General features: G+C 46.8%; 1 protein-coding gene, 1 long non-coding RNA gene and 1 other non-coding gene across 40 annotated transcripts in view; 2 read left to right on the top strand and 1 right to left on the bottom strand.

Annotated features, from left to right (window-relative positions):
- The window catches only part of TEX14 (testis expressed 14, intercellular bridge forming factor), a 154,599-nt gene that overhangs the window by 56,482 nt on the left and 79,075 nt on the right, over positions 1-19,042 (top strand). For 27 of the 38 annotated variants that reach the window (XR_011383537.1, XR_011383536.1, XM_070060946.1 and 24 more), the window contains 4 exons: positions 9,125-9,239; positions 13,906-14,071; positions 14,752-14,888; positions 18,289-18,370. Coding sequence is in view for 34 of the 38 variants with exons in the window: in XM_070060946.1 (XP_069917047.1) it covers positions 9,125-9,239; positions 13,906-14,071; positions 14,752-14,888; positions 18,289-18,370 (500 nt within the window). In the remaining 4 variants the exon portion in view is untranslated. Of the gene's footprint in view, positions 1-6,848; positions 8,494-8,515; positions 9,005-9,124; positions 9,240-13,905; positions 14,072-14,751; positions 14,889-18,288; positions 18,371-19,042 lie in introns of those variants that run through there. The other 11 variants (XM_070060974.1, XM_070060967.1, XM_070060971.1 and 8 more) reach the window with 9 other exon arrangements.
- On the top strand, positions 8,539-8,753 carry LOC127484578 (small nucleolar RNA U3). The gene has a single exon (XR_007911632.2). It is a non-coding gene; the product is annotated as a small nucleolar RNA U3 (small nucleolar RNA).
- The window catches only part of LOC103351535 (uncharacterized), an 84,562-nt gene continuing 81,940 nt past the window's right edge, over positions 16,421-19,042 (bottom strand). Inside the window, exon 5 of the long non-coding RNA XR_007911297.2 lies at positions 16,421-16,975. This is a non-coding gene — a long non-coding RNA (uncharacterized lncRNA). The remainder of the gene's footprint in view (positions 16,976-19,042) is intronic.

Here is a 19,042-nt window from a genome sequence, read left to right as displayed (position 1 = left end):
TTGTTTTATTTATTTGAAAGACAGAGTTACAGAGAGAGGTAGAGATAGAGAGATATTCATCTTCCACTCACTGGTTCACTCCCTAGATGGCCTCAACAGACAGAGCTGCACCAATCCGAAGCCAGGAGCTTCTCAGGGGTCTCCCACGTGGGTGCATGGGCCCAAGGATTTGGGCCATCTTCTACTGCTTTCCTAGGCCATAGCAGAGAGCTGGATCAGAAGAGGAGCAGCTGAGACTAGAATCGGCGCCCATATGGGATGCCAGCGCTTCATGCCAGGTCTTTAATCTGCTGCGCCACAGCACTGGCCCTGATAAATTTTAATATGTTGTATTGTTGTCTTCATTTTTTCCAAAATTTTTTTATTTCTCTTTTGATTTATTCAATGACCCACTGTTCTTTCAGGAGCATGTTCAGTCTCCATGTGTTTACATATGTTCTAGAGATTCCTGAGTTTGAGTTCCAGCTTCATTCCATTGTGGTCCAAGAAACTGCATGGTATGAGTTCGATTGTTTTTGTACTTGGTGAGACTTGCTTTATGGCCTAGCATATAGTCTATCCTAGAGAAATTTCCATGCGCTGTGAGAAGAATATATATTCTGGGACTGTAGGATGAAAAGTTCTGTAGATATTTGTTAGGTTCATCTGGTCTATAATGTCGATTAACTCTGTTGTTTCCTTGCTGATTTTTTGTCTGGTTGATCTGTCAATTGCTGAAAGTGGGGTATTGAAGTCCCCCATTACTTTTTTTTTTTTTTTTTTTTGACAGGCAGAGTGGACAGTGAGAGAGAGAGACAGAGAGAAAGGTCTTCCTTTGCCGTTGGTTCACCCTCCAATGGCCGCCGCGGTCGGCGCGCTGCGGCCGGCGCACCGCGCTGATCCGATGGCAGGAGCCAGGAGCCAGGTGCTTTTTCCTGGTCTCCCATGGGGTGCAGGGCCCAAGCACCTGGGCCATCCTCCACTGCACTCCCTGGCCACAGCAGAGGGCTGGCCTGGAAGAGGGGCAACCGGGACAGAATCCGGCGCCCCAACCGGGACTAGAACCCGGTGTGCCGGCGCCGCTAGGCGGAGGATTAGCCTAGTGAGCCGCGGCGCCGGCCCCCCATTACTATTGATTGGGAGTCTGTGTCTCCCTTTATTTTATTTTATTTATTTATTTGAAAGGCAGAGGCAGAGAGAGAGAGAGAGAGAGAACGTCTTCCATTCACTAGTTCATTCCCCAGATGGCTGCAACAGCTGGAGCGGGGCTGATTTGAAGCCAGGAGCTTCTTCTGGGTCTCCACGTGGGTGCAGGGTCCTAAGGACTTGGGGCATGTTCTATTACTTTCCCAGGCCATAACAGAGAACTGGATCAGAAGTGGAACAGCTGGGACTTGAACTGGTACCCATATGGGATGCTGACACTGCAGGCAGTGGCTTTAACCAGTATGCCACAGCGCCAGCTCCTATGTTTCCCTTGAGATCCATTAACTTTTTTTTTTTTTTTTTTTTTTACAGATAGAGTTAGACAGTGAGAGAGAGAGACAGAGACAAAGATCTTCCTTCCATTGGTTCACTCCCCAAATGGCCGCCATGGCTGAATGACGCCAATCCAAAGCTAGGAGCCAGGTGCTTCTTCCTAGTCTCCCATGTGGGTGCAGGTGCCCAAGCACCTGGGCCATCCTCCACTGCCCTCCCAGGCCACAGCAGAGAGCTGGAGTGAAAGAGGAGCAACTGGGACTAGAACCCAGCATCCATATGGGATACCAGTGTTGCAGACAGAGGATTAACCAACAGTTTTTGTGTTAAAGTCTATTTTGTCTGATATCAAGAGGGCTATACCAGCTCTTTTTTGGTTTTTGTTATCATGAAATATCTTTTTCCATCCTTTCACTTTCAGTCTGCGTGTATCTCTGTTGGTGAGATGTGTTTCTTGTAGGCAGCAGATAGATTTTTTTAATCCATTCAGCCAGTCTGCATCTTTAACTGGGAAGTTGACACCGTTTACATTCAAGGTGACTTGATAAGTAATGACTTGGTCCTGCCATTTTTCCATAAATATTCCTATTGTTTACTTTAGATTTCCTTTGTACTTCCACTGGGAGATTTTCTTCCTTCATCTTCTTTCGTAGTGATGACCATGTTTCTGTGTTTCTGTGTGTAGCACATCCTTAAGCATCTTTTGTAATGTTGGATGAGTGGTGACAAATTCTTTGAATTTCTGTTTGTTATGGAAAGTCTGTATTTCACCTTTATTCATTAGTGAGAGCTTTGCAGGATACAGTCTTCTGGATTGACTTTTTTTTTTCTCTTAAGACTTGGAATATATCTCACCATTATCTCCTGGCCTGTGGGGTTTCTAAGGAGAAGTCAGCTGTGAATCTAATTGGAGATCCTCTGAAAGTAACCTGGTGTTCCTCTCATGCACATTTTAGAATATTTTCTTTATATTTTACTGTGGAGATTTTGACTACAATGTGAATGTGTTGTGGTGAATATCTTTTCTGGTTATGTCTATTAGCAGTTCTGTATGCTTCCTGTACTTCAATGACCCTTTCTTTCTACAAATTAGGGAAGTTTTCTGTAATTATTTCACTAAAAAGGCCTTCTAATCCATTCTGTCTTTCCACACCTTCAGGAACTTCTAATTTCATCTTTTTTTTTTTTTTTTTTTTGGTCTGACTGTAAAATTTCCATAGATTAGTCTTCTACCTTGGGTCTTTGCTCTTCTGCCTCACAAGTCTGTTGTTAAGGCTTTCCACCACATTTTTTATTTGTTCTATTGTATTCTTCATTTCCAATATTTTGTTTTGATTTCTCATTAAAATCTCAACTTCATGGGATAATTTTTCATTCATGTAATGTAAAGATTTCTTTAGTTCATGGATTTGTTTCTGATTACTTTTTTTTAAAAAAAGATTTATTTATCTATTTGAAAGTCAGAGTTACACAGAGAGAAGGAGAGGCAGAGAGAGGGAGAAGTCTTCCATCTGCTGGTTCACTCCCCAATTGGCCGCAACGGCTGGAGCTGCACTGATCTGAAGCCAGGAGCTCCTTCCGGGTCTCCCATGTCGGGTGCAGGGGCCCAATGCCTTGGGCAATCTTCTACTGCTTTCCCAGGCCATAGCAGAGAGTTGGATCAGAAGTGGAGCAGCCGGGTCTTTTTTTTTTTGACAGGCAGTGTTAGTGAGAGAGAGAGACAGAGAGAAAGGTCTTCCTTCCATTGGTTCAACCCCCAAATGGCCGCTATGGCCGGCGTGCTGCGCCGATCTGAAGCCAGGAGCCAGGTGCCTCCTCCCTGTCTCCCATGCGGGTACAGGGCCCAAGCACTTGGGCCATCCTCCACTGCCTTCCCAGGCCACAGTGGAGTGCTGGACTGGAAGAGGAGCAACTGGGACAGAACCGGCGCTCCAGCGGGGACTAGAACCTGGAGTGCTGGCACCGCAGGCAGAGGATTAGCCTAGTGAGCTGTGGTGCTGGCCAGAGCAGCAGGGTCTTGAACCAGCAAGCGCCCATATGAGATGCCAGCAAAGCAGGTGGCGGCTTTACCGCTACGCTGTTGCACCGGCCCGGCCCTCTTCTTCTTCTTCTCCTCCTTTTTTTTTTTTTTTTTTTTTTTTTAAGATTGATTGATTTATTTGAAAATCAGAGTTGCAAACAGGTAGAAGCAGAGAGAGAGAGAGAGAGAGAGAGAGAGAGAGAGAGGTCTTCCATCTGCTGATTCACTCCCCAGATGGCCACAGTGGCCAGAGCCCAGGAGCTTCTTCTTGGTCTCCCAAACGAATGCAGGGGCCCAAGGACTTGGGCCATCTTCTACTGCTTTCCCAGGCCATAGCAGAGAGCTGAATTGGAAGTGAAGCAGCTAGGACTTGAACTGGTGCTCATATGGGATGTGGGCACTGCAGGTGGCGACTTTACCTGCTATGCCACAGTGCTGTCCCCTTGATTACTTCTAAGTAGTCCTACGATCTTCAATCTCTTCATCTTCACATTCTAGTATTGAAGTGTTGTGTTCTTTTGGGGCATCATGTTGTCTTGCTCATTCTTGTTTCTTGAATTGCTTTTTTTTATTTGACATTTGTGGATATATATATATATATATTTATATTTATATAATATGTGAATGGGCCATCTTCTACTGCTTTTCTAGGCCATAGCAGAGAGCTGGATTGAAAGTGGAGCAGCTGGGCCGGTGCCGCGGCTCACTAGGCTAATCCTCCGCCTAGCGGCGCCGGCACACCAGGTTCTAGTCCCGGTCGGGGCGCCGGATTCTGTCCCGGTTGCCCCTCTTCCAGGCCAGCTCTCTGCTGTGGCCAGGGAGTGCAGTGGAGGATGGCCCAGGTGCTTGGGCCCTGCACCCCGTGGGAGACCAGGAAAAGCACCTGGCTCCTGGCTCCTGCCACCGGATCAGCGCGGTGCGCCGGCCGCAGCGCACCGGCCGCAGCGCGCCGGCCGCGGTGGCCATTGGAGGGTGAACCAACGGCAAAGGAAGACCTTTCTCTCTGTCTCTCTCTCTCACTGTCCATTCTGCCTGTCAAAAAAAAAAAAAAAAAGTGGAGCGGCTGGCACTGCGGCTCACTTGTCTAATCCTCCGCCTGCGGCACCGGCACCCCGGGTTCTAGTCCCAGTTGGGGTGCTGGATTCTGTCCCAGTTGCTCCTCTTCCAGTGGAGGATGGCCCAAGTGCTTGGGCCCTGCACCCGCATAGGAGACCAGTAGGAAGCACCTGGCTCCTGGCTTTGGACTGGCACAGCGCGCCAGCCATAGTGGCCATTGGAGGGCGAACCAACAGAAGGAAGACCTTTCTCTCTGTCTCTCTAACTTTGCCTGTCCAAAAAAAAAAAAAAAAAAGAAGAAGAAGAAAGAAAGAAAGAAAGAAGGAGAAAGTGGAACAGTCAGGACTCAAACCGGCGCCCATATGGGATGCCTTCACTGCAGGCAGCGCCTTTACCGGCTATGCCACAGCCCTGGCCCCAAGGAGGGAATTTTGCCAATATTGGGCGGGGCAGGGGTGGAGGTAGAAGGCAGCTGGCAGGAAATAGGGAGTAGGGGGCTCTTTGAAGCCTCTTGGAATTTTCCTCTTATCTGTTTCACAAGCTGCCCTGTGCAGCTTACCTGTTTTGCTAGTTCTTTGCAAGGAGTCTGAGGGAAATTGAGTCTGGTTCCGCACCAAGGATCTCAATGAAAGGGAGGAAATGGGATGGAGAAGGAGGAGGAAAGGGAGTTGGGGAGAAACGTTCGATGTGTCCTTTTAGACTTATTTTATCTGTTATATGTATGAGTAGTGTATATTGCCATATAGCATCAAAAGAAAGATCTAGGGACTGGAGCTGTTGCGTAGCAGGTAAAGCCACCGCCTGCAGTGCCAGCATTCCATTTGAGTCCTGGCTGCTCTACTTCTGATCCAGCTCCCTGCTAATGTGCCTGGGAAAAAATAGAAGATGGCCCAAGTCCCTGAACCCCTGCACCCATGTGGGAGACCCAGAAGAAGTTCCTGGCTCCTGGCTTCGGATCAGCTCAGCTCTGGCCATTGTGGCTATTTGGAAAGTGAACCAGCAGATGGAAGACCTCTCTCTTTGCCTTTCTGTAACTCTGTCTTTCAAAAAATAAATAAATAAATAAATAAATCTTAAAAAAAAATAAACATATAAACAGTGCAATCAAGTGTTATTACCAAGTAAATAACCAAATAAATCTTGAAAGTGACCAAAAAATTGTATGTATTTATTTGAAAGGCAGAGGAACAGAGATCTTCCATCTGCTGGTTCACTTCCCATGTACCTCCAATAGCCTAGCTCCGCCAAGCCAAAGCCAAGAGCCAGCACTCCGATGATGTCTTACCCATGTGAGGAAGGATAGGAAGTGGGGAGTAGCTGGAACTTGAACCAGGCATTCTGACGCTTGATGTGGACCTCCCAAAGAGCAGCTTAACCAGCTGCACTACAATCTCCACTCTTTTTTTTTTTTTTTAAGATTTATTTATTTTGAAAGTCAGAGTTGGAGAGAGAGAGAGAGAGAGAGAGAGAGAGAGAGAGAGAGAAAGTCTTCCATCTGTTGGTTCACTCCCCAAATGGTTGCAGCAGCCTGAGCTGGGCCAATCCAAAGCCAGGAGCTTCTTCCGGATCTCCCACATGGATGCAGGGGCTCAAGGACTTGGGCAATCTTCTACTGCTTTCCCAGGCCATAGCAGAGAGCTAGATCAGAAGTGGAACACCCGGGACTTGAACCGGCATCCATATGGGATGCTGGCACTGCAGGTGGCGGCCTTACCCACTATGGCACAGGACCAGCACCATCCACTCCTTTTTTAATGAACAAGAAAAATCTCATTTAAGCTAGTTTTTTTTTTTTTTTTTTGGGGGGGGGGGAGGGTATAGGAGACAGCATGTAACCTTTCAGATTCACTTGGATATGTTACATTATTAGTAAAAATAATAACACTTATTTATAATAGTTTTTTTTCTTTTAAATACTGAAGTATAAAGACAACAATTAAAGGGGCTGGCATAGCAGGGCAGCAGGTTTGACTACCTTTTGTTATGCCAGCATCCCATATGAGCACCGGTTGTAGTTCAGGCTGTTATGTTTCCCATCTAGCTCCCTGCTGAAGGTCCTGGGAAGGCAGGAAGAATGGCCTGAATGCTTGGTCCCCTGCACCTACGTGGGAGAACTAGATGGAGTTGCAGGCTCCTGGCTTCAGCCTGGGCTAGCTGAGGTCATTTCGGCTATTTGAGGATTGAGCCAGCGGATGGAAGTTTCTCTCCCTCTCTCTCTCCTCTCTTTGTAACTCTGCCTTTCAAATACTATAGTAATAATACAAAAAAAAAAAAAAAAAAAAAAAAAAAAAAAAAAAAAACCAGCTAAAAATGAACTGTAGTCTGTCTAGATAGACTTACTGATATTTAAAAATAAAATTATGGAGCTGGCAGAGGCTGGCGCTGTGGCACAGTGAGTTAATAAGGCCCTGGTCTGAAGTGCCAGCATCCCATATCGGCGCCGGTTCTAGTCCCAGCTGCTCCTCTTCTGATCCAGCTCTCTGCTATGGCCTGGGAAAGCAGTAGAAGATGGCCCAAGTCCTTGGGCCCCTGCACCCACAGGAAGAAGCTCCTGGCTCCTGACTTTGGAAGGGCTCAGCTCCGGCTGTTGTGGCTATTTGAGGAGCAAACCAGTAGGTACAAGACCTCTCTACCTCTCTCTGTAACTCTTTCTGTTGTGCCTAGATCGTTAGATCCCTGCAGAGACCCCCAGAGAGTCAATCACACCGAAATGCAAAAAACAAGGTTTATTTGGGAGTACAAGTGTGACAGGGACCCCATCCAACCTACCGGTGCATCGGAGGAAGGAGTGAGGCCTTGGTCTTTGTTTGGTAGAGTTTTTAAAGGGAAAAAAGGGCTACATCAGCAGGAAAAAAAAAGTTACATCAGCGGGGGCTTACAGCTCGGAAGCTTTGGGTACAGGGAGTTACAGCAGGGGCTTACAGAAGGGAGCTTTGGGCGCAGGGAATTTCTTTGTTTAGCAATCTCTACTGAGCTGTCCTTGGTCTGCTGAGCTAGCTGTCCCTGGTAAGCTTTGATATCTCTGGAATGCCTGAATGCCTGCTTTTACAAGGACTCGGGTCTGCTATGGGAAACGGAGGCTGCTTTTTATTTATTTATTTTTTTTTAAATGGAGACACTTTGGCTCTTCACTTTCAGGTAAATAAAATAAAATAAAAGTTATGGAGCTGGCGCTGTGGCATAGTATGTTAAACCTCTGCCTATGTCTCCAGCATTCTATATGGGCACCGAGACCCGGCTGCTCCACTTCTGATCCAGCTGCCTGCTAATGGCTTGGGAAAGCAGCGGAAGAAGGCCCAAGTGATTGGGCCCTTGCACTTACGTGGGAGATCTGCAAAAAGTCCCTGGCTCCTGACTTCAGATTGGCCCAGCTCAAGCTGTTGTGGCCACGTGGGGAGTAAACCAGAGGGTGGGAACCCTCTCTCTGTCTGTAACTCTACGTCTTGAATAAATAGATTTAAAAAATAAAAATTTTAATCTAAGGCTAAAAACTGAAACAATACAAAAATGTACAAAATTACTGTTAAAAGTACAAATTCCCTCCATGTCCACACAGCCCCAAAACCACACTTTAGTTTGTTCCATTTTTTCTAACTGAAAGAGAAGCATTTTTACAATACCCCGCCTATTAGCTTCAAAGCTCAGAATCTTCACTGTAAAGAAGAAAAGCCACCCACCGAGGTCGCGGTCGGGTTTCAGATTAATTTGACGCTCGGGGCCACACCCTCCACCTTGAACTGTCGTTAGCGGCAGAGACAGTCGCTCCTGATTGGCTGTCGCGCCTGTCAGATGCTAATCGGGCTCCTGCAGGTTTAGTTCTTTTTCCCATTTTTAATGTAGCGTCGGAAGTGTTGGGAATGCGGTTTGGAAGCTGTCTCTGAAGCAGCCCTTCAGGAGTGCGTCTGTGGAGACTTTGTAAAGGGAGATCAGCGCGGACACTGTCTCGCCATCGCTTACAAGTGCGTGGCGTGCGCGGGCCCGGCGGAGGCGGAGGGGTGTGGGTCAAGACTATACTTTCAGGGATCATTTCTATAGTTCGCTACTAGAGAAGTTTCTCTGAACGTGTAGAGCACCGGAAACCACGAGGAGGAGGCGCAGCGTCGTCCCCTGAGCGTGAAGCCGGCTCTTGGTGCCGCCTCGCTGCGGCCGCCATTTGCCATTGATGATCGTTCTCGTCTCCCTCCGGGGAGCGAGAGGGGGAGGATGCAGTCTGAGTGGTTCTGGTATCTAAAGGAAGTTCTGTCTTTCATACTAGTTATCGTTGCTACGGTGTGAATGTACGGGGGAACTTTTAGAACTGGAAGCTGTTGAAGATTTTCCAGTGTTTTTTTAAGCGTTCATACTTTATGAGTCTGGATTGTTGTTATTTGTGCCTTTTTCCAGTTTCTTAGCTTTTTCATTTTTACTACTGTTTCCTTTGCTATTCCAGCCATAGTGCAGATTGCAAAATCTACTGGTGTTCCGTGGCGAGTAAGTGCTTAGAGTAGTGTTTTTGTTGGGTTTTGTATAAACTTCCCCTATCTTAAATTCCCCTAGTTGTATCTTAAGGAACCTAATAATATTCGTTTGGATTCTGTGCTTGCTTTACAGGAATTTACGTTGATGCCGTTAACTCCCTGGGCCAGACAGCACTTTTTGTTGCAGCATTATTAGGCCTGACGAAATTAGTTGATGTTCTGGTGGATTATGGGTCAGATCCAAATCAGTAAGTAATAGTGACATCAATACCTAGAAAATAAGGAGTGTCCTAAGTAAGATGAATTGGGGCATTTGGAAGCTAATTTGACCACATATTAAGAGAACCTTGCTAATGTGTATCCATGAAATATATACATAGTTGAAATAATTTTAACTGCTAATAAAATTTTTCTAAGTAGTTATACTGAGTCCTTTGAAATGATAAAATGAGATGAGTGACTTATCAGTTAATAAGTCATTAACAGGACTGTTGGCATGTTTCTACCACTGGGTTATAATTGTATTATATACTTCATTTGCTTAAGTGGTTTAAAATCCCCACAAGTTTTTCACCAGTTAATGTACTTGACATGACTTTGTTAGAAAGGATGACTTTTGCCTGAATTGTATAGTTGTGGCTTAAAAGAATCTGATTTTAATATTGGTCCAGTGTTTTAATATGAAATAGCAACACAATGTAATACATCAATGATGTGTGAACATCTCTTTCTGAAGCATTGTGGCTTTTTCACAGCCTTCTTGCCTTTTTTTTTTTTTTTTTTTAAGATTCATTTATGTATCTGAAAGAGTTAGAGAGGGAGAGAAAGAGTTAAAGAGAAAGAAACTTCTATCAGCTGTTTCATTCTCCAAATGCCCACTTCAGCTCAGGCTGGACCAGCCAAGAAGCCAGGAGCCTGGAACTCCAACTAGCTTTCTCATATGGATAGCAGAGACTTAAGTACTTGTGCTGTTACCTGCTGCCTCCCATGGTGTTCATTAGTAGGAAACTGGAGCAGAGGCAGAGTAGCCAGGACTTGAACCAGGGACTCTGAAATGGTACATGGTCAACTGAAGTGGTGACTTAAGCCCCTGTGTCAAATGTTCCCCCTGGAAATCCTAATTTTTAGTATGAAATCTCCCAAAGGTTAAATATTGCCCATCATTTCAAAATTTTCACACTCTGTTGACCAATAAAACACACCTCTGGGTTATCAGATTAGCCTGAGCAGTTTTCAGTCATTTAAGATAAGTCAATAAATAGTACATATTTTGATATTACTTGGGACTGGATTCCTTTGTAAGGTTTGTTGTATATAAAGTTTTACTGCTTTCTTCCTTAGCATTAGTGAGAAATGAAAAATAGTATCTTCTCTCCTTTCCACCCAGCTTTCTTACAGTTTGTGGAATGATTAGAGTAGGGATCGTTGAGATTAGGAATAATTAAAGCAAAGAAAGTTGTTTTTGCACAAGGAGGATATTATGGATCCCACAATGCAGTGTGCTAGACTGCTTGTCTGGCCAGGTGATGGGAGGAATTCCTCACTGATCCCAGAAAGACCCACCTCATTAGCACCACCTGGGACCATGTAAGACCATATTGCTGGGCCCTGTGCTTTTGGATTTCAGTCAGTCCAGGGTATCGTTTGCAAATCTGTATTTTTGACAAGTATCCCAATGGCTCATTAGCTGAAATTACTGTACATCCATACATTGGACGACCAGGCAGCTTTAAAAAAAATTGAGGTGATTTATATTTTCTTGTATGGAACTTTCTCTCAGATAATAGGTCACATGGAAAGATTTATGTGCAGAACAGTTTTAATAGCATTTTTTTTTTTTTTTGACAGGCAGAGTTAGACAGTGAGAGAGAGACAGAGAGAAAGGTCTTTCTTTTTCTGTTGGTTCACCCCCCAAATGGTCGCTGTGGCCAGCGCGCTGCGTCGATCCGAAGCCAGGAGCCAGGTGCTTCTTCCTGGTCTCCCATGCGGGTGCAGGGCCCAAGCATTTGGGCCATCCTCCACTGCACTCCCGGGCCACAGCAGAGAGCTGGACTGGAAGAGGAGCAACCAGGACTAGAACCAGGGGGTGCTGGCTCCACAGGCTGAGGATTAGTCAAGTGAGCCGAGGCGCCAGCCTAATAGCATACTCTTACTCATATTTTTATATATGAGGGAACTTCAGAAAGTTCATGGAAAATGGAATTAAAAGATATGTTTAGGGGAGTAGATGTTTGACGTTAAGACACTGCTTGGGATGCCCACATACCATATCAGAGTGCCTGGGTTTGAGTCCCATCTCCATATGCAATTCCAGCTTGCTGCCAGTGTATACCCTGGGAGGCAGCAGATAGATGATGGCTCAAGTACGTGGGTCCCTACCACCCACATGGGAGACCTGGATTGAGTTCCTGGCTTCTAGCTTTACTTGGCCCAGCCCTGGCTGTTGCAGGCATTCAGGAAGTGAACCATTAAATGGAGGATCTCTGTCTTGTCTGCCTCTGTGTCTATTTCTGTCTTTGTCTTTGAAATAAAATGGAGAAAAGTTCATTTTGGCATAAAAAAATGTGAAATCCATGCATAGATTTTTCATAATACACATTTTTGTGAACTTTTAGAAGATCCCTCATATACATGGACTTCACACATTTTTACACTAAGATAAACTTACCTTTTTTTTTTTAAATGAAGATTTATTTATTTATTTGAAAGGATGAGTTAAAGAGAGAAAGGAGAGACAGACAGAGATCTTCCATCAGCTTGTTCACTCCCCAGATGGCCATAACAGGAGCCAGGCTGAAGACAGGAGCCTGGAACTCCATCCAAGTATCCCACATGGATGTCAGGGATCCAGGCACTTGGGCCATCCTCTGCTGCTTTCCGGGTGCATTAGCAGGGGGCTGGATTAGAAGTGGAGCAGGGGGCCGGCACTGTAGCACAGTGGATAAAGCCGCCGCCTGCAGTGCCGGCATCCCATATAGGCGCCAGTTCGAGACCTGGCTGTTCCACTTTTGATCCAGCTCTCCGCTATGGCCTGGGAAAGCAGTAGAAGATGGCACAAGTCCTTGGGCCCCTGCACCCACGTGGAAGACTCTGAAGAAACTCCTGGCTCCTGGCTTTTTGGATCAGTGCAGCTCCGGCTGTTATGGCCAGTTTGAGAGTGAACCAGCGGATGGAAGACACCTCTCTCTCTCTTTCTGCCTCTCCTTCTCTATGTAACTCTTTCAAGTAAAATAAATAAATCTTAAAAAAAAAAAAAAAGTGGAGCTGTGGGGTCTTGAACTGGCACCCATATGGCTTTAACCTACTGTACCACAGCACTGACCCCTAAACTTACCTTGTAATTCCATTTTCCACAAACTCTTTTGCTGCTCCTCCGCGTGCGGAGGAGCCGCACCGGACCGGACACTTGTTGTTCCCTTTTTTTACAAGTCCTTTCTATAGTAAAGTAAGAATAAGTAAACAGCAAACTCCCAAAGCAAGAATGAGTAGAGAGAAGTGAGAAAGAACGAGGTAACGAACTTCCCCGCGAACTCTCCAACGCACTCTCCAACCAACCCACACCATCATGCCGTCTCTCTCCTCCTATATAGTCCTCTCCACCAATCCGTGCTCTGCTACCCACACGCCGAGCGCGCCGCTCTCCTCCAATCAGGAGCGGCTCTTGCAGCTTATCAAGTTGGTAAGAGGCAGCTGGGTAGAAGCTGTACGCTCCTCTCCCAGCGCCACATTGTGGGAGAGCAGATGCATAGAATAAGTCTTAATTCCAGTAACAGTATAGTCCGAGTTGCTCCCCACACTCTTTGAAGTACTCTGATATGTAGAAAACTTCTGGAAGGATACAAAAGCCTGTAGTGGTAGTTGCCCCTGACCAAGAGAACTGGGTGTCTGGAATTGGTAAGTTTTTTTTTTCCTTATTTTTCTTTTCTTCCTCATCCTCCTTTTATTCTCTTCTTTCCTTTTCTTTCTTCTTGCTCACTTTCCCCTTCCTCTTCTCAGTTGTGTTTCTTTTTCAACTAAAGTGAGAAAACTCCCCAGATGACTCTGATACAGCTATACATCATGTCCTCATCGTGTACTGGACAGCATAGACTAGGCTGTTGTAGCATTTTCCTGAGGTGTAGATCCTTGACTAGATTGCAGTTCCTAAGGTTCTGTAGGCCTCTACCACAGACATGGGAAGCAGAGCCATTCCTGCACTAGGGAGAATGGACCCTGGGTAATCTGTGCTTAATCAGCCTGACCCCCCTGGACACTGCAGATGTTAAGAAATTGTTTCAGTGCTGACGTTGTGGCATCACAGGTAAAACCATTACCTGCAGTACCAGCGTCCCAAACTGGCACCGGTTCAAGTCCTGGCTGTTCTACTTCCAATCCAGCTCCCTGCTAATGGCCTGGGAAAGCAGTGAAGGATGGCTCAAGTACTTAGGCCCCTGCACCCACCTGGGAGACTGGGAAGAAGCTCCTGGCTCGTGGCTTTGGACCAGCCCTACTACGGCTGTTGTGGCCTTCTAGGCAGTGAACTAGCGGATGGAAGCTCTGTCTGTCTCTGTCTCCCTGCTTCTCTGTAACTCTACCTTTCAAATAAATAAATAAATCTTAAAAAAAAATTGTTTCAGGGCAGCCAGTATCAGGGAGGTGGGGAGAGAACACTGGATTTGGAACCAAACCCACACCTGGGTATGCACTTCAGCTTTTCCCTTTTGTTTCTTCATCTGCAAATTGGGCATTGAGAATGCCTTGAAGAGCTGGCATAAGCATGGAGAAAGGGGTATGTGTAAAGCACCCGTGGTGCAACTAGAACCCTTACTGCTAAGGATGGCCTCTGCAGACTGGCAGCCCTGTGGAGAGTTCCCCCTTGAATCAGCTCCGTGGCAAGTGTTGCCATGGATACTCATTGTACCATCCTCTCCCCAGCCGCTGCTTTGATGGGAGCACCCCTGTCCACGCGGCAGCATTTTCAGGCAATCAATGGATCCTCAGCAAACTGCTTGATGCAGGGGGTGACCTGCGACTCCATGATGAGAAAGGGCAAAACCCGCAGACCTGGGCCTTGGCAGCAGGGAAGGAGCGCAGCACCCCGGTAAGGTGGACCCTGCTCGGTAGCCTGCTGAGTGGAGGAGCACTGGTCTGAGAATCAGGATTCCAGGGGACAGCACAGAACTTGCAGGGCCTTACCACTGGCCTGCGCTGAAGCAGGTTAACCCTGGGCAAGTCTAGTGAGCCTTTCTAGTCAGCCATTCTGTGGGGAGGGAGAACAATGATAATTTTTGTGCTGAGCTGTCTCTGACCACAAATCAGGTGTTGTTGTAACTGTTTTTTTATATTCACTTAGTCTTCACAGCAATCTCTCTGGTAGGTACTTTTGTTCTGATTTCATGGATGTGGAAACTGAGGCCAGTTGACACTAAGCTTGCCTTGAGACCACACACTGGCAGATGTAATGTGTTTCATGAGGACTGAATAACACAAGAGTTGTGAAACACAAAGAACATGCATAGTGCCAGCACCTCCACATGCAGCCTCATCAGCTGTTGGGCCCAGGATAAGTAACTTCACTTCTCTTGGCCTCAGTTTCCTCATTTGTTGAAAGAGGGAGGTCGAGAAAATTATCACCAAAACCTCACTGTGCCTTTAGGAAATCACCTAGGCCCTTCCCTTTCCAGCGGTTTCCCTGTCAGGGACTCCCAGCTCCTCAGACCCGAGCTCATTTCCATTGAAGGTGGGCGTGGCCAGCACTGAGTGTCCTGTGCTGTGTTGCAGATGGTGGAGTTTATGCAGCGCTGTGCCTCCCACATGCAGGCCATCATCCAGGGCTTCTCCTACGACCTCCTGAAGAAGGTAGACTCTCCACATCGGCTCATCTGCAGCCCGCCCTGGTTTGGGGGACTCATGCAGGGGTGAGTGCAGCCTTGAGCAGAGTGGGATGTTCGGCACCACCAAACCTTCTTGTGGGAGCCCTCAGCATGGATACCTTCTGGCATCTGGCCACCCAAAGAGCTGAATTTCACTGGTAAAGGACAGCCAGAGGAGCACCTTAGGCCATCTCTCCTGCTCCCAAGGGGAGGTCTGGTGGAGGAGTGGACTTCAGTGGTTAACAGAGGAGGGGCTTCTCAACTGGGGAGCCCAGCAGGAAATGCTTACCCAGCAGGGCAGCTGGCTGACCTTTTTGTTAGCTCCTGGACTGTAGAGAGTATTCCTTTATTACTAAGATGATAAAGGAGCATGAATGATTAACTTATAGTTTCTTCAGCTGTTTTTAAAATTCTTACTTATTTGAAAGGCAGGGACAGAAAAAATGAAATTACCATTTGCTAGAAGATTCACTTGCCAATGCGTGCAGCAACCAGGACTGATGAAGTTGAAGCCAAGAGCTAGAATTCCCCACATGGGTGGCAGGGACTCAACTACTTGAGCTATCACCTGTTGCCTCAGTGCACTTTAGCAGGAAGCTGGAATCGGAAGCATAGCTAGCTTCCAGTGTGGAATGCAGGTGTCTCAGGCAGTAAACAAACCACACAACCTTGAAGTAAAAGTTGGCTTCTTAGATCTGTGGTCAGTGCTCTGTCAGGTAGGGTTCCTCCCAGATGTGTGTTAACATGAGGCATGGATAGGGGAAAGCAAAGCAAAGCACTGAACTGAGAGGTACAGATGATGCATGGTTGTAGACAACTGTAGTTAGTAACCCCTGCTTCCAGCCAGGCCAGGCTGAAAGTGGCATAGACATGGACTGTGAAATCTAGGTAAGAGAGCAAGAAATGCTTGCCTGAGCCACAGCTATTATCCTGGTCACTGTGAGAGATCAGCTGGCTCCTTTGCTGAAACATAACTCTCACCCTCCAAGAGGCCCCCAGGTAGGGAGCCCCTGTTCTGCTACTTGGGGCAGAGAGGTCCTACTCTCACTGCCAGCTCAAGAGTCTGTTCCTTTGGGCAGGAAAAGGCCTCTATCTCTTGGATTTTTGAGGCCTAAGCATAAAAGCCGTGTTTCTTGAAGAAATTGATTGCCTGTAGGAAAGGAGTCTTCTCCTCATGGGCTGTCTACTCGAATGCAGATGACCATCATGCTTGTCATCTACCCTGGCTATTTTCTTTTCTTTAAAAAGATTTATTTGAAAGAGTTACAGAGAGAGGTAGAGCCAGAGAGAGGTCATCCATCTGCTGGTTCACTCCCCAATAGGCCACAATGCCCAGAGCTGCGCTGATCTGAAGCCAGGAACAGGGAACTTCTTCCAGGTTCCCAAGTGGGTGCAGGGGCCCAGGCACTTGGGCCATCTTCCACTGCTTTCCCAGCCCATAGCAGAGAGCTGGATTAGAAGTGGAGCAGCTGGGTTTTGAACCAGTGCCCTTATGGAATGCCAGCACTGCAGGCAGTGGCTTTGCCTGCTATGCCACAGCGCCGGCCACTACCATGGCTATTTTCAGAGTTAAAGGGGTACTGTCAGTAATGTTGGGACACCAAGTATAAAATGAGATATCCAGTTTACTTCAGTCTAAACTTTGAGCTCTCTTTAGACAGCAGGGAAGGGACACCTGGCACTGATAAGGTGCCAAGGAGGTAAAGCCCAAAATACCTCCCAAAGCAGAAGCATTCACATCTGTTCGTGGCACATGGGGCCTTACAGACCTGTTGTAGGTTGGGGCTGGTGCACACTCTGCCCCCTGCTCCTTTGCCATTGGCCAAGAGAAGGAAAGTGGCTCTGGTAGCAGCAGAATAGTTTTTTTGTTTTGTCCTTCAGTCTGAGCTGAAACTGTATTAGCAAGCATTAACTAAGAACTTACTGCGTCCACAGCACCATACAGGGCTCTAGGAGACAAAGAAATGTGGGGTATTACCACTCTTTCCAAGACAGCTTCCATTAATGAGACTCGAGTGTACAGATGCTAGTTTGGGTGTGGTATGTGAGTGACAGCATCAGGATCCAGTGCCTGCTACTATTCTGTGACCTCAGGGCAGCAAGTTTCCATTCTCTGGGCTCCATCTTCTGATCTATAAAATGAGAAAGTTGAAAAAGGTGTACTTTATGATTCTTTCCAACTTAGACAATCTTTGACCTTAGCAACTTCAAACAGTAAATTTTTTAAAAAAATGTATTTCATTTATTTGAAAGGTAGAGTTACAGAGGGATGAGGGGAAATCCAGAGAGAAAGAGGTCTTCCATCTACTGGTTCACTTCCCAAATGGCTGCAATGGCCAGGGCTGGGCCAGGCCCAAGCCAGGAGCCTGGAACTCCATTTGGGTCTCTCATGTGAGCACTTGGACCATTTTCCACTGCTTTTCCAGGCACATTATCAAAGAGCCAGTGTGAAAGTGGAGCTGTCAGGATGCAAACTGGTGCTCAAATGGGATGCCGGTGTCACAGTGGCACTTAACTTGCTGTGCCACAATGCCAACCCCAAATAGTAAACATTTTTATCTTACACAATTTCTGTGGATCAGGAATTAGGGAAGGACTTAGGTCATTTGTTCTGTCTCTGGGTTTCTCATGATGTTGCTGTCAAGATGTCATTTGGGGCTGCAGATTGATTGGGGCTGGAGGATCCAGTTCCAAGATGGAACACTCATGTGACTGGCAAAATCGAGGCTGGGTGTTGAGCCTCTCTAAAGAGTTTACTGGATGTCCTCTTGATCCTGCCAGAGCAAGTGATCTAAGAGAGATGAAGCAGAAGCTTTGGTGGTTATGGCCTTGAAAGTGACACTGTTGGGCCGGTGCTGTGGCCTAGTACGATAAGCCTCTGCCTGTGGCACCAGCATTCCATATGGGCACTGGTTCCTGTCCCACTGCTCCTCTTCTGATCCAGCTCTCTGCTTGTGGTCTGGGAAAGCAGTGTAAGATGGCCCAAGTGCTTGGGCCCCTGAACCCACATGGGAAACCCAGAGGGAACTCCTGACTCCTGGCTTCAAATCTGCTTGGCTGTGGCCATTGTGGCCTTTGGGAAGTGGACCAGCAGATGGAAGACCTCTCTCTCTGGCTCTCCCTCTCTCTGTCTGTAACTCTGCCTCTCAAATAAATAAATAAAATCTTAAAAAAGAAAAAGAAAGAAAGGGACACTGTCATTTCTGAAGTATCCTATTGAGTTAACAGATCAGCTCTGAGTTGCAAGGGTTATACAAGGGTACATATCTCTAGGGATGAGCACCACAGTGCCCTTGTAGAAGCTGGCTGCTATACCATCAGGAGTACCGTAGTGATAAAAAGGAGTAAAGACAAAAGCAGATACACATTCTGAAAACTTGATTCAGCATCGCTCCTGTGGATGTGAATGATTAATTCTACTTTTTCCTCTCTTAAATATTTCTAGAAACCCTAATGGCTCTCCTAACCGATTACTTAAAGCTGGGGTCATTTCTGCTCAAAATATCTACAGCTTTGGCTTTGGGAAGGTAAGAGTTTGCTGCTGACGTCAGCATTTACAAGACTAACCCATCTCTCACCCTTGCCTACCCTTACCTTCACCAAAGTAATTTTCTTCTTCCCTGCCCCTTTTGAGGGAAAAGTACCTCTTAGTGGTTCTGTCCTTACTAACATATAGGGAAAACCTACAGAGAATCCCTTTAATGCCCCTCAGCTGGTTTTGGGGAGTTTAGAAAATGATCTTTTATTTTTTTTTTATTTTTATATATATTTTTTTTTGACAGGCAGAGTGGACAGTGAGAGAGAGAGACAGAGAGAAAGGTCTTCCTTTGCCGTTGGTTCACCCTCCAATGGCCGCCGCGGCCGGCGCGCTGCGGCCGGCGCACCGCGCTGCTCCGATGGCAGGAGCCAGGAGCCAGGTGCTTTTCGTGGTCTCCCATGGGGTGCAGGGCCCAAGCACCTGGGCCATCCTCCACTGCACTCCCTGGCCACAGCAGAGAGCTGGCCTGGAAGAGGGGCAACCGGGACAGAATCCGGTGCCCCGACCGGGACTAGAACCTGGTGTGCCGGCACCGCTAGGCGGAGGATTAGCCTAGTGAGCCATGGCGCCGGCCCAGAAAATGATCTTTTAATTCCCAAAGAGGACCCCACACATATTCTATACAGTGAGCAATGAGGTTAATGAGCATAGTTGGAATGCT

This window comes from Oryctolagus cuniculus, chromosome 17, assembly GCF_964237555.1.
Source record: "Oryctolagus cuniculus chromosome 17, mOryCun1.1, whole genome shotgun sequence".
Taxonomy (NCBI): Eukaryota; Metazoa; Chordata; class Mammalia; order Lagomorpha; family Leporidae; genus Oryctolagus; species Oryctolagus cuniculus.
Note: the sequence above shows the minus strand (reverse complement) of the source record. Positions and strands in the feature narration are given on the sequence as shown.